We start from the raw sequence: 14,973 nt of genomic DNA, 5'->3' as shown, positions 1-14,973 counted from the left end.
TAGTCCGCGTCACGACGTTCACTACGATTAGAGCTTGGCATGGGCTCAGGCTGAAGGCCGTGTGTTCCTGCTGAACTGATATCTAGGTACGTGTTAGAATAACCAGGCTCTCTTAAGCCCATGACGTACTACTCCTGCAGTTGTAATCGTCTGTGTTCTGCCACAAGAAAGCTTCTTCACAATGGCGAGACGACCCATCTCTCACTATTGACTATTAGGGCATCACGCGCACTTGGGGAGTCATCTGCAACACGGTCGAATTTACACTTCGGGGTGTGCGGGGTAAAATGATGAGCGATCTGGTTCGAAAAAATGAACTGATTTTCGAGAGACCGTTACTCACTTGTGGTGGATCAAGATCATGGGCAACTCAAATCGACGGGAACTACAATCAAGTGGCACTATAGTTATTAGAGATGATGCTAGGCAGCGTGTGCATATGCATTCCATCTGTATGGGTTAACGGGTTTAGCGATGGCACCGTTCGTTTCAGTTGAAGGAGAGAAAAACCATGTCATGGTCATGAAAGGTGTGACAAGTTGTTTGAATTGTTGTTTGCGAATTGAAAGCCTTTGGGCTCTGAACATGAAATGAAAGAACTATCGATGTACCCTCACAACACCTTGCCTCGGTACGTGCCAAGCAGCCAAGGTAGTAACGAACGACCCAAGAACCCAGAACATGACTAATCATATTGGTGAACTGTTCTCCCCCACACATACCCAGGTACTAATAAGGTCACCCAGATCTTCCTTTTACAAGTGCTTGTCCTGTCAAAGAGGCTGCGGAATCCTACCGCCACAGCCAAAGCCAAGAGCTTTTTACAAGAGCCCCTTTCTGGGGTGTGCGGGGATTGCACCCAGCTATCCTTGATCCATGGGCCATGGCACAGTTAGCTCGTCTGGACCATCGCAGAATCGAAAAAGAGAGAATCGGTAGCGTTGGTTCAAACTCTACCTGACCACGGACCTGTCGTCGAGTATGTCTATCTGTGTCGGTTATCAGAACCTGGGTGTAAGTCTGTACCTACTAATACAGTCACCTGCGATGCCGGGCACGACAACCGTCCGGCAAACGGTTGCAGACTCGGTTTTCGAATACGGAAGGGAAGAGCGGAAGATGCCATACCCCAAAAATCTACAGTACTTCATCCACAGTCTATAAGCAAGCATTCGAGCGGTTGGTATGACAGAGCTGGTCAAATCAATGTTACTGATGGCCGACCGGCTACACATGCTGCAGCCAATAACCTTACAGTCAGCACAACCCCACCCTCAACAGAACAACATCACACCATTGCCGAATTACCTAACAACCATTCAATGTCTATTTGAACAACCCCATGTATCAATCAATGCACATGATGACCATTGCAACTATCTGTAGAGTCATGCAGAACGAGCGAGTGAGCCAACGACCTCTGTTTTGGCAATATGCCCCGTCGATGCGAAACCGGGTGCCATGTGCTGGAAAACGAGATCCTCGAAAGCCAGGGGCACTGGCAGACTAACCGCAAGCCATCCGTGTGCCAAATTAACTCGGTGGACCACAGGTTGATGGCGTCTACCGCTGGTGGAGCCCTACCCTTACGCCTCTTGTCAGGTGTGCCAGGAAGCTTGATGATAAGGCTAGCATAAACGTCACGCCAATGCAAGCTGTCTAGCCTGAGCACTGACGAAACGGGAATCGTGCCATAAGGCGGAGCAACTAAAGATCGAGACCATTCATCATTCATCCCCCCCCAATCGCACTGGTCTATTAGACTGAATTCCTCGCCCATCCCGGTAGCACGGAACGTGATGGATCCCATTCCTTCATACTGCACGAGTGTAGAGGGTTTCGTCACACCATGCCCAAGGCTACTGGAGATTTGATCGTAGCAAGAGATTTAAAATCGCCAACTTCTTACGTATCACAATGATGGCGTCTTACACTTCCTTGGCCAAGAGCTCAGCAACCCGACTGACGTTTCTTCTAGGGAACATGCGAAGGTACTTACCGTGCCGAGACAACTAGTCTGGTCATGGCCATCGCGGCAAGCGAACTTTGCACGACAGGAGTGGATACGAATGATTATGAGGATAATCTGATATGTGACGATATAACATTCACACTTGTGCAAGGCGAAATCGTAGGGGAACTGTGTCGGGACAGCTGAACCATATATTTTCTATATACATGTAGTGTGACCGTTGCACGACCAGGGGTTTGGACGCGCCACAGCGATAACCTGTTGAGATATTGATCCGATCCACATCCTTGGAACCTCTGGGACGACATGTGCTGGTCTCTGCTACACCACATTATCAACTTACTGGCGTATCTGGCTGTTCCTGGAAGAAAGGGTCGTTCACCAACAACGATTGCTCATGTAGCAGACCTTCACAAAGAGCTCGGGAATGTCCCGCTAGTTTCTGGGAGTCGCTTCCCTTGAAGCAATCTCCGTCCAAGAACGGGGAGATAATCTGACGCAAGTGATGATCGTTCTCAGGGGTTCGGGTTTTCTCTGATGATCATACAGAGTATTATGTCGAATTCCAAACGACTATAGGATCTGTATCTGAAATCCTGGCTATCGTTGCAAGTACCAGCAGTCTTTTCTAACACCAAGGTGCCGCAAACGGTACAGATCTGCAAAAAGGATCCCTGCGTCGATCGTTCCTGGTGGCGTTCCATCACCAAGCTTCTCTCAAGCTAGGTAACCTAACTGCCTTTGGTCGTTCTGTGAAGACGTTAGACTAGCTTTGGCATGATATCAAGAAACTTATGGACCTCTTACTATGTGCCAAGTTTCCGGGCAAACAGAGCACTCCAGACGGTGTTCCCAAATGTTTGCGAGACATCCAGTGTGATGAGAGGACCCAAGCTGAACATCCATGGTTACTCTACGTACACCCCGCCTCCAGGGGCGGCCGCTCATGATTGGTCATCCTGATGGACTCCATGCAAAGACATTGGATATTTGCAGACTTGCTTTTTTCAAGGCCATGTCAACGGGGCATGACCGGTGAGGACAGACAAGATTGACCGTGGACTAGAGCCGCGCCTTGCGACAACATATACGAGGATCAGGCTATGTAATGGTGTGCGCGCTCAGCGACATTTTCTGGCTCCAAGATTCAATACTGCGGCCCAGTCGCCAATCTTTACGATGCTTGCCCTTGACATATCAGCAACAGGCTGGTTCAACTTGGGCTACCCACTGCAACGAGAAATCAGATGAAAAATGAAACTCTAGTGAATATTAAGTCGGTACGTATCTGTGATATAAAGGCATAAATGCATGCTGCTGTGTGACCTACAGTGGAGAAGTGAATGTCAAGCTAACCTTTGGTGACATCTCAACTCACCACAGCCTAAAGGTGGCCACAAGTTGAAACTACGAGAACTATACAGCACACGGAAAATATAAGACGATGTCGCTGGTAGGGCAGACTTGGTGATCTCGAACTCAACTTCAATGTCCGGCTCTGTATCAAATTTGACATAGATATGCTGGAGTTCATAGCATGAACTCTTCAGTCGTTCCTGGGCACAGTTGCTCAGGGAACATTCACCACTTCTGAGCCTGGCCTCGTTATGGTGTAACCAGCGACTAGGAGGTTGAGTATATGGGTCTGGGTGCAGTATCCAATATGACGACGGAGTTAATCTTACATAGTACTAGAATCGTGGTACAGAACCACTGCTACCCAAGCCGCTGGTAGAAGGCCTTGAGAAACACGGGACCAGCTTTGCCGTGTGGAACGAAAAGCAGGTTCGGTTTTGGGCTCCTACTAAAGAAAAAAAGAAAAGGTATTAATTACTTCATGGAACCATGGGTAGCCCAACTCGCTTGACCATGCAGGCGAAATTTAAATTTTGATGAACCGGCACATATAGGGTACGATCAATAATAAGCATGTGCGCCTCCTGGTATGTTAATATTGTTCATGGATGTATTCTTGTTATGATCCGCGCTAGGTTGATCCCTTGGGTTTTGAGTAATCTAGATGCAAGATTTGCTGACAATTTGAAGGACAACCCGTGTTCAACCCCAATTCTATTATTGGTATGTTGGTTCACCTAACTGGTGGGACGACACTTTTGTGAGCAATATTTAATTCTGTAACCGAAGTTATCTTCCGGCTGCCTCCTTAGGCACCAGTGACTAACATGACCGGTCACACTTCATGCTGCTTATAAGCATTATGAGCTACCTGGTGTTGTTGCTTGTAATATATTCATGGATCGCTCCAAGCTATAGAGAGAGTACCTACGCGCTGCTGTGTTGAGAACCTTGTGATACAGAGCCACTATCTAGCCATTAATGGTATGATACGGCAGTCCACCGTTTGACGATATTGACAGGTCACCATTCACAGCTTTATCAAGCTCGTCCACGCGTCTCAGCTTGAATGGTTCGGTTTCGTTTTTATTTGGCCGCCTGGCTATCATAGATAGTTGTTTTGTGAGAACCCTGAAGGCTCGGTGGCAATGATATCTCCCTTACCACAGCGGGTACTTGCCGTTATTAATTGAGGCTCGCTTTCTCTATGGCTCCCTTTCATAAGTAAGAAATATCTTGTATCCAGCACATACAGCTGCAAGTAATCGGGGCTGTGCGTCTCTCGAACGCACAAGACTTGACAGTCTGTAGTTACTATCTAGCAGAGACCACAGTTCGCACAACTTACTAACTATGTGGACATATGCTGTGAGTTTATTGTGCTTGATAGAAATCTGGGCGCGCCTGATCTCAAAGAGTCACTTTTTGCCGTTGCCAGACTTCCCTACCGAAATAGCGGACGTCATGCTTCCTCCTCTACCGAAACTGAGCTTTCTATGTATACATTGAACAAACTACGAAAGATTCTAACATTATTGAACTTCAGACGGAGAACTTTCTTATCACTATGTGCAAAAAGCCAATGTATATTAAAAGTTCATCATGTTCCATACTTCCAATATCTCAAGCACAACTCACTATCACGGATTGCCCCTGAGCTGTTTAAAAGAAATGATTTTAGAAACCGAGCCCCACGCCCGCCGAAACTTTATACTCCATGAAGCTCCTATAGTTCTGGTAGAAGTGGTTCTTCATTCATTGTATGTTTGAGGTTATAGTAGGATCTTAGAACTCGCTCTATGTATGTTGATCCACTCGCATGGTCGGTCATGTTATAGGGTAGTATTTCGAGCACCATGTAAGTTAAACTCACGTCTCATCATCCACATTCATACAGGGTAAAGTTAGATGCTATGACAGGTTATTGACGCAAACAAGACCAGTATGTTACAGTTGGTTACTAATTCAGATCGCTCAGTTGATGAAGCGGGCGTGCACTGCCGTGGCGTATCAATCGGGGTCTTCACGGCGAAGTTGCGGCGAAAACATGGCACAAAGACCAACCTCTCACAAGTCGAGAAGACCTACACCTGGTGTAAACTTAGTTGTTAATGGTAAATAATTGTGTCCCACTTTGCCACCACTACTGCGTGCCTGGCAGGGCCTGACCTTGGCTTAACATTACTGTGAGCTCATGCTGCGTCTCCAAGACATCGAATTGTGTGATTGCTGAGAGGGACTTTCTGCAAATTGAATTCGATGGAATCGTGAAGAAATAGTTCTTGAGGTTTCTATGAGCCGATGAATTATCCATCGAGAGTCTGAAATCAACCAGACAGAGTTACCGAGAGTTTATAAATGGACATATGAGCAAACAAGGGGACGTGTACTGTCCAACTTCTGATGATGAGTACAGTAAAGACTTCGATGGGCTCGGCGAAGATATGCTCTCAGGTCTCGATGTTGCCCCATGCCTCGAGATAGGACTGCGTATGACGAAGAATCACCGGAAGGTAAAAAAAAGTCAACAGAAGAGCCCCCACTACTCGAATTCATCTCCTTCAAGTTGACCCGTACTTGTAACTCTGTCGATTATTACAAACTGTTGACAGAATTACCATTGAACCATTGTAGCCATGTTGCTGGGCCAGTATCTATATATCAGCACATGATGACATTTATTGTCTTCCTTATTTCAGACTTTGTTTTAAGATCAGATACCAACCATAAGGATTAAATGCAATGTGAAGTGATGAGATAGTTAGCATCAATAGATGGACTCCAATTTGTGAAACTAAATACAACAATAAAACAACTTATGATATCATTAAATCATGGCCGGGAAAGAAACCCTTCGTTATACAATGCACGCAATTATGAAATGCTTGATTTGACTCCTCATATCCATTTTGTTTGTTCCGGTTCCGCTCATAGCTTCGAAGCAGGGCTAGGGGGTCCAGCTTGAGTAATCTCGTTGTATAGAAGCCTGGTTATGAAAGTCAGTAATATGATCTTACGAAATGCCATGGGTATGGTTTGCACTTACGATGTAAGGAAGTCAGCATAGTCCTCGCCAGTAACCTGACCGGAGAAGTATTGAGCGGCAAGGTGGTATTTGTTTCCCTTGGGGCCAGAGGCAGCAAGTTGGTCGGCAGTCTCCTTGAGAAGCTTCAGAGCATACGACTTGTCAACACGCTTGCCATCGGCGGTGCTGACACCATGCTTGACCCACTGCCAGAGCTGACTGCGAGAGACTTCGGCTGTGGCAGCGTCCTCCATAAGGTAGTTGATGGGAACACATCCCACTCCCCGAATCCAAGCCTCCATGTAGCCGAGACCAATGTTGAGGTTCTTCTTGATACCCTCCTCTGTGATGGTGCCTGGGACGTTCATGTTGAGCAAGTCGTTCTGGCCGATGGTGACATCGTCTCTGCGTACGAAAAGCTGGTTAGGAGTGGGCATATGCTTGTCGAAGATCTCGGTAGCGATGCTGGCCAGAGCGGGATGAGCAACCCAGGTGCCATCATGGCCAGCACGAACTTCACGAAGCTTATCGGCGCGGACGCCCTCCATGGCCTTGTCGTTTGCGGCGTCGTCGTTCTTGATGGGAATCTGAGCAGCCATGCCGCCCATAGCGTGAACGCCTCGCTTGTGGCAAGTTTGGATAAGGAGTTTCACATATGACTCCATGAAGGGCACAGTCATGGTGACAGCGGAACGGTCAGGAAGGACAAAGTTGGGGTTGTTGCGGAACTTCTTGATGACGCTGAAGATGTAGTCCCATCGACCGCAGTTAAGTCCAGAGCTGTGGTCACGGAGCTCGTAGATGATCTCGTCCATCTCGAAAGCGGCAAGAATGGTCTCAATAAGGACAGTGCCTCGAATCGTACCTCGGGGCATGCCAATGTAGTCCTGGGCAAGGTTGAAGGCATCGTTCCAAAGACGTGCCTCAAGGTGGCTCTCCATCTTGGGGAGGTAGAAATAAGGACCGAAGCCCTGGCGCTGTGTCTCGAAAGCATTGTGGAAGAAGTACAGGCCGAAGTCGAAGAGAGAACCAGAAATAGGCTCGCCATCAACGGTGACATGCCTCTCTTCAAGGTGCCAGCCACGAGGACGGACAATCAGAGTGGGTAGCTTACGATCGGTACGAAGCTTGTACTCCTTGGGTCCTTGACTGAAGTCGACTTGGCGACGGTTGGCGTCGTAGAGGTTGACTTGTCCGTTGATCATGTTGTCCCAAGTAGGGGCACTTGAATCTGATTGCGAAGTTAGCGAACTGGTTCCCAACTTATGCGCTAATTTGCTCTTGAAAATCGTATTCATGAGAAACAGTCGCACCATTAATTGATAGAGACTTACCCTCAAAATCAGCCATATAAGTGTAGACGTTGGCATTCAGCGCGTTGACAACCATCTTCCGGTCAGTGGGGCCGGTGATCTCAACACGACGGTCCACCAAACCGGGGGCCGGAGCGGCACCCTTCCATGTGGGGTTTTCGCGAATGTGCTTGGTCTCAGGAAGGAAATCGGGTAGAACACCTCGATCAAGCTCAGCCTGGCGAGCCTTGCGGCGCTCAAGCAGGTTCTTGCGTCGCTCATTGAAGGAGCGGTGCAGAAGAGCAAGGAAACCCAAAGCCTCAGGAGTGAGGATCTTCCGGTGGATCTCATCGACCTTGCCAGAGACGGAAACGCCCTGGAGGACGGAATCGAGAGAAGCCATTATGATTGTGTTTGGTAGGCAGTTGTTGGTGAGATGAATGGATGTATACTAATTTGCCTGGGAGTGCTGAGGGGTGAAAGGCTGATGTATCTTATGTACTGTAGAAGGGACTTTCACGTGTCGATTGAGATGAGTGACGATGGTTCCGGCAATGAGATGCTAATGCGGGCACGTGTAAGAAGTTCTGGTAGTTGCCGTGAAGTTGCAGCTAATGCTTCTGGAGTTCGGGTTCACTGTAAAGATGGACAGCGACAGATGAGGAATTAAGTATAAAGCACAGAACGAAAGAACTTGGGACTTGCAACACGGAGGTTATATAGTCTCGAGGTATTGAAATTGAAGCAATTGTGCTCCGCATATCGAATTCCCAAACACGGAACGTGCCTCGGACTACAGCCGAGAGGTGTCTCCACGTCACTAGTACCACCGGGCCTGGGGAAGATAAAGTCATCCCCATGAAATCATTCTACATGATGCCGAGATCATCTCGTCTCGTATATTGAAGTCCGAGAGGTCAACTTTTAGATCAGTGAGATTGTACATTATATGATATTACTCATCGCAATTCTTTTGTCGCATGGAATCTACAAAGTATTTGCCAGAGCAGTTAACTTTGTAGAGCTTTTTACAGCAATGACGGCCTGCCAGCAGACGGAAATGCAATTCCCATGCTGACGTCTCAACTCGGTGACTAAACCGACCGGCCATCGTCCGTCCCGCTCGGTAGCCATCGGCCTGGCTCGGGTGGAAGGAGTGAAGCTCATGGGCTCGATGCAGTCACCAAAGTAGACAAGATCTGACACTAAAAGATCCAAGGTGAACGAACTGCTTGTGGGGAAGGAGAGAAGGTGGCCAACTGCCGTGACGACCCATGGAGAGGTACTTAGATCGCTGAAAAAAATACTTGCAGATGGACGAATCTCCACCAAATTTGGCGGGGGTCGTGGGCACAGCAATGTATGCCTTTGGCTGAGGGCAAGTACCCCACGATTGGAGGAGCTTCCCCATGTTCTTCCAATGGCTGCATTGCCTGTCTAAGGCCATTTCCCTTGAAATTGGAATTGATGGCTTCACCTGCCTCAAGATCACTAACTCGGTCGAAGACCGAATCGTCACAGTTCGATTTCCGTCATTACAAAAGCCTTTCAAGTTTGAACGCTAACAACACTCTTTGGACCTCGGCTGTGTTCCGAAATCATTACACAGGCACCGTCGGCCTTGTCCTCCGAACCATCGAGCCGAGGATAAGAGCATGCTGCTCCCTTCAAATGTTGCGCATTGTGGTCGAGTCAATTTTACCTACGACAAGTTAAACGCTGGACACAGAACCTGGTAAAGACATCAATCTATGTATAGCCTTCTCACCAACTTCCAGATCGTGGACCTGGATATACTGATCGGGTAACCGAAGCAGCTGCCAGGTCCGCCTGGAGGACAGTGGGTACCTCGTCAACACGTAAACTCGGGGCAATCACCCGAATGCCCCAGCTTTTGTACAGCAATTTCGGACTGACATCCGACCACCGAGGAATAAGGCACATGCAAAGAAGATATGAATTCACGCAAGCAGTGATTACTCGATTATGTTAGGTAACAATGAAACATTCCCCTGCGACGCTCTATACATGAAATATGCGAATTGAGCACTCGAACAATACTCCATAGTCACAAAGCCCATTGCCCTTGTCTTCAGTGGAAGCATATTGTCAGACGTCACAATCAACAGTGAATATCAAAAAGTCCAGATCCCACGTTCAACAGAGCCATTCAGGTAGCATACCAGTGTATGTGTTTTTAGTGTCAATACAGAGGGTTCGAGTTGCTTATATGTTGAATTCATCAACTTACTCTCATGATGCGGTGCCCGATAGACGATCGCCATTTGATTTAGACCAAACAGCCAGCATTCATGTATTGAAACTCTCATGATAGATATTTATCACTATATAAAATGAATGGTATTCAATAATTGCTATGAGTAGATAGGGTAACAGTAAAGAAGCGTAGCATATTCCACTGAGATCATCCGTAGTCGGAAGGTTGAGGGATAACACTGTTTTCTCAATGTTGATAATGCTTCGAAGGGACATCATATCCGTTTTAATAATATTATATCAGTACATAAGAAAACAAAGTATACGCAGAGACAATAGAGGGCAAGCATAATTTCCAAGTGATCTTCGGCACCGAGCTGACTAGTGTTGAATCTCGTGCCATATGTTCCAAGACGACTTAGAATATTGGAGATGGACAGTACTATCTATATGGGAGGGACAGTTGAATTATATGATTCGAGTGGACAGCCAGTCTCTTGTCAATCCATCAACTTGTCCACACCCGCTTACTGGTATATCTACAATATCGAACACATCGAGCACATACAACGCTACTGAGTCACACTAAGACTGGAGATCATACAATATATTTAATAAGTCAAAATGAAAGCTTGCTCATCTTTATAGTTATCAAGTAACTGACTGGCTAATTGATTGTACAAAGGGTGTGAGCGAGTCAATGGAGAGGGGCTATCAACGAAGACAACAGTCGACCCCCAATCATCCAAATCCTTCGCAGACACCGATATTCGCCAGTCCATGTGGATACTAGGAAATTATGACTCCCCAAGCCGTTCCCTCAAAGCAGGGTAAGATAAGAAAACAGTAATTCGCACATCCAACTCCTAACAATAAACACATTGTACATGGCTCTGTAACGGATATGACGATCCAACCAACATAACGATAGCCAGACATTAATGTTTGACTCCCGGCATAACCCGTTCTTCACTAGCATAGCCTGGAAGAAAGGAACTGAAAAGAGACTGCAGAATTTCGACATCAAGAGTTGAGCGTCTTGATCATCATCTTCTGCTTGTTCTTGTCGGAAATGACCAAAGCCCTTGTCTCGAACATCATTCTCATGGTATCAACTACCCGATAGAAGCTGCTAGCAGCTCCCCGCTCCTGTGTGAATCGGATAATGCTGAGCGGCTGCTTCTTGCCATGCTCAATCACCGTGATAACCTCGGCTGCAAAGGACACTTCTTTCAGGTTCAAAACTAAAAGACCAGGTTAGTACGTTGTGGTACTCGTTGCATATGATGACGTACAGTTCTTATCTGCGACCCGTGCAAAGACAATGTTCCTTTGCTTGTCTACCTGAATGTCCCGAATGCCGTACTTGCGCCACTCCCGCAGGAGAATGGTAACCTCCTGTCGTGCGCGTCTTCTCGAAATAGTCATGCAGATATGATCTGTTGCTGGCTTGACTCTGAACAAACGCGCGAGCCAGTTCTGTTTGACTTCGATGTTTCGTACTGGCCCGGAGTTCGACTCATGCCACCTAGATTGCGATACCTTTGTTGAAGTGTTGGTCTTACCAACGACACTCAACTCAACGGAAGGACGCTCCTCCTTGTCATCAGGCTCTTCTGTTGAAGTTAGGTCCAGTTGCTTTAGTTGTTAATATGGAAAGTTACTTACTTGTGATGGACATGATGGAATCTCTTTGTTTGTTGCTCTTCCAGAAATTAAAGTTGAATGTCTTCTTCTTGGAGGGGGCATCTGTTGTAGTAGAGTCGCTTCGCTTGCCGTCGCTAGAGGTTAAGTATGAGTTGCAATCTTGCCAGTCGACAGATTCTCGACCGTGTTGGGATTCGACCTGGGAAGCACGCTTGAACCATGACGTCTTCTTCTTCTTCTTCGCTATCGCAGAACTATCATGCGAAGAATGATCCAGGAGTGTTGTATTTGCGGACGTGCCCTCATCTTCGCTGCGTTGAGACGTCGAATCTGGCCCTGGACGTTGAGCAAAGGAAGTGGCATTCCCATGTCGAGGTCCAGTCACCTTCTTTCGCACATTGAGAGGTTTAGGCATCTTGACTGGACTCTCATCTCCTGGTGAGTTTACCACTCGAATACTGTTTTCGACTTGGCTAAGGTACTCAATGCCACGGATTCTATCCACCCCTCTCTTTGTCGGCGTGTGAGGAGGGGCTGACACGATACGAGCCTTGTCGTTAGATATGGCCCCTGTTTCGTTGATAGACGGAAGAGCCGGATTCATTTTCGATTTCTGATGGTAAGCTGGGGCTGAGACGACTCGGCGCTCTGCGTGCCTCGTGAGAATGACTGGCTGAGCAACTTTGACTTGTTCGGCACGCAGCTCCTCCAAGTGTGAGTCGCCAGTTGTTGGTCGCGACCCGATAGGGGTTGGAGCTAGCGAACGTTCATCGTGGCCCTGTAAAGGTGTGGGGAGAGGCGGAAGAGGCCGGTTACTGAAAGATTTGGCCGTCAAGTCAAGAATGTCTGGAGCTGATTCATCCGGAGCGTCGATAGTGAAGGATATGGGCGTTGACTCGTACTGGGTTCTATCCGGTTCTGTGAGTGAGCCAGCAATGGAGTCTTCTTCTATCAATGAGCTCTTGAAAGCTTCGTCGCAATCCTTAGCAATGTTGCTGCTGAAATGGCGTAGTTCTTCCTTGAAGATCTCTGATGCATATCGTGATCCTAATGCTATTCGCATTGCTTGTCCAGAAGCGCGTTTTGTGTTGACTTGAGCCTCATGCCTGTCTTTCGTCTTTGGCAGTACAGTACTTGGGAGTTCTGAAACATCTGGTGTAAATGGTCGAGCCATCTCAAGCTGGTAGGTTGATCCTTGTTCCGTGACATAAGGTGGCACAGAGCCACTCCTATTACCGTTGGTAGAAGTGGACCTCTTCCTAACATGCGTGAAGTCGACTCCTCGTTTGTGGCGCGCGTTGCGTGCATGCGGCGTGCCTTGTCGACTGCTGTGCATGGACGACAGCGAGCCTCTCGATGATAGTAGGCGTCCTGTGGTGGAGGTTCGAGTTGATGTTCCACGTCCACGGCGCGCACTTGATCCACTTCGAAGCCTTTTTGGTTGCCCGGTGTAAGAGCCATTGTCTAGATAGGAGTGACAATCAATATATGACCTTGGCTGGAAAGTTTGGGAAGTGCGAGATCGCAACATACCGTCTTCTTGGAGAGGCTCGCGGCTTGCGGATCTGTCTGGTTCAGTTGCATTCGAGATCACAGTGAACCGTGAAATGGAACGTCCATGACCATTACTGCCCGGCTGCGCGAATTCACAAGTTGACACACGTTTCTTCCATGTACCTGGTTTCATGTGATGATAGTCACTTGTCGAGTGAGCAATTTCGGGCTTGAAGTCTTCTAATTGTTGCTCTCGGTACTGATACAACAACCAATAGAAAGCTTTTTGATCGTTGGGCCTAGTAAAGTTTAGCTATTGGATGGGTATGGAAAAAAGCGTGGTGGACTTACTCATCACATGTGAGCTTCAGCTTCAAATCGTTTTCGCTGAACGTGTGCCACATGGACCGCAGCTGACGAACCAGCTGAGAATCCACGTCTTGAGCGGGCACAGGGGTATATTGAAATCCTTTGCGTATATCAGGAGGTTGGCTGTTGAGATCGTCAAGATTGTCAAGATACGCATACTTTTTGACCAAAGGATGGCGCCATATCTCCTTGAGGGTGATGCGCCGGTCGGGGTTGACCTGCAGCATTCGCCTGATCAGGTCCTCGGCCTCTGGGCTGAGGTAATCTGGCATCTCATATTGACCCTTCTTCGTCTTAGACATCATAACGCGTATGTCCGGATCATCAAATGGAAGAGTCGCAGTGAGCATGGCAAAAAGGATGACACCCATACTCCAAAGGTCGGCTTTGTCGCCCCGATATTGTCGGTTCTTGAGGAGTTCGGGTGCTGCGTAATGGGGACTACCACATGCTGTATTGAGCCGATGAGTGTCGGTTTGGTGGAGAGCAGCCATTCCAAAATCAGCAATTTTGATTTTGAGGTTAGCACTGATCAGTATGTTCTCAGGCTTGAGGTCTCGGTGGCAGATGTTGAAGGAATGGCAGTAGGAGATGGCGCTGATGATTTGTCGAAAAAAGTAGACGGAGACTTCCTCACTAAGGCGACCCTTCATATTGATAAAGGTGAACAGATCGCCTTGATCAATATATTCGAGTATCAAGTAACTATACTGTCAGCACACATTGGAGAAGAGACAGGATCGGCAGTGCCTACACTTCTGAGCGGTTCTCCCAAATATCATATATCTTCATGATGTGCGGGTGCTCGATGAGCTTGAGAATGGCCACTTCTCGTTCGATGGCCATGGGGACACGTATCTCGCCATCAATCTGCTCTGGGAGGTTATTATCCCATTTGCTGAGAGCAGCTAAACTGCTATCCTGTACAAGATATGCCATTCGCCTGTTGACAATCTTGACAGCGGCTAGCTGGTGAGTTACGTTGTGGCGACATAGCCGTACACGTGCAGATGAGCCTTTGCCGAGAGTCTTGCCTAACTGCCAGGGGCCGATGTGCGTCTTATAATTCTTCTTGCTGTGACCACTGCCCGAAGAATCGTAAGATGCCCCCGAGTGTCGACGATCATCGTCCATGTCAGTAGGTGGTTTCAGTGTAGGATTTCCTTGTGGTTTTGGGCCAGTCGACTGCGGTTGCGTAGGAGGAGGCCGGCCAGAAAAGTATGCAGCGGGATGCCCATAGCTTGCGCGTGGGGGGTTGTTGGTCGACGCGGGAGGGCGGTCGTGGCGTGGTTTGTACCGATGAGCTTCCTGAGGGGGATGGTTCGAGTTGATTCGATTCGAAGCTTCAGATAACGGTGAGCGGACATTCGGAATCATAATATCCGCCATTGTGATCGCTGTGGCTGTGGTGAATCAGCACATAGTACTCGCAGCCCCCAGTCGTAAGCCTTTTTCAAATGATGAGGTTGTCAAAATTATGTTCGCGCGTGGAGGTATCGATTACTATGATAGCTGCTATTAAAGTCACAAAGACGAGTGAAATAGGTGGACAGGTAGGTAGGTAAAGTATTGTTGTCTAGCAAACAAACCGCACAATGTTT

The 14,973-nt window shown here is 47.8% G+C and overlaps 3 protein-coding genes across 3 annotated transcripts; all 3 read right to left on the bottom strand.

The window, feature by feature from the left end:
* Positions 1-1,376: 1,376 nt before the first annotated feature.
* FGSG_08699 (uncharacterized protein) lies at positions 1,377-2,878 on the bottom strand (the record flags this gene model as incomplete). The annotated part of the gene is made up of 5 exons (XM_011321733.1): positions 1,377-1,380; positions 1,512-1,819; positions 2,000-2,170; positions 2,316-2,504; positions 2,780-2,878. 5 exons carry the CDS (start codon positions 2,876-2,878, stop codon positions 1,377-1,379), a joined length of 771 nt encoding a protein of 256 aa, XP_011320035.1.
* Positions 2,879-6,089: 3,211 nt separating this feature from the next.
* Positions 6,090-8,327, bottom strand: FGSG_08700 (malate synthase). Its single transcript, XM_011321732.1, has 3 exons — positions 7,688-8,327; positions 6,375-7,584; positions 6,090-6,314 (listed from the first exon to the last, which is right to left on the bottom strand). The coding sequence occupies exons 1-3, from the start codon at positions 8,046-8,048 to the stop codon at positions 6,257-6,259; spliced, it is 1,629 nt and encodes a 542-aa protein (XP_011320034.1). The 5' UTR covers positions 8,049-8,327; the 3' UTR covers positions 6,090-6,256.
* Positions 8,328-10,885: 2,558 nt separating this feature from the next.
* On the bottom strand, positions 10,886-14,761 carry FGSG_08701 (uncharacterized protein; the record flags this gene model as incomplete). The annotated part of the gene is made up of 5 exons (XM_011321731.1): positions 10,886-11,106; positions 11,158-11,478; positions 11,531-13,302; positions 13,355-13,813; positions 14,127-14,761. The coding sequence occupies 5 exons, from the start codon at positions 14,759-14,761 to the stop codon at positions 10,886-10,888; spliced, it is 3,408 nt and encodes a 1,135-aa protein (XP_011320033.1).
* Between the last annotated feature and the right edge of the window lie 212 nt (positions 14,762-14,973).

The sequence above is a fragment of the Fusarium graminearum genome, chromosome 2, assembly GCF_000240135.3.
Source record: "Fusarium graminearum PH-1 chromosome 2, whole genome shotgun sequence".
NCBI classification, from domain to species: Eukaryota; Fungi; Ascomycota; class Sordariomycetes; order Hypocreales; family Nectriaceae; genus Fusarium; species Fusarium graminearum.
The sequence above is the reverse complement of the archived record's forward strand: the minus strand, read 5'-3'. Positions and strand labels throughout refer to the sequence as shown.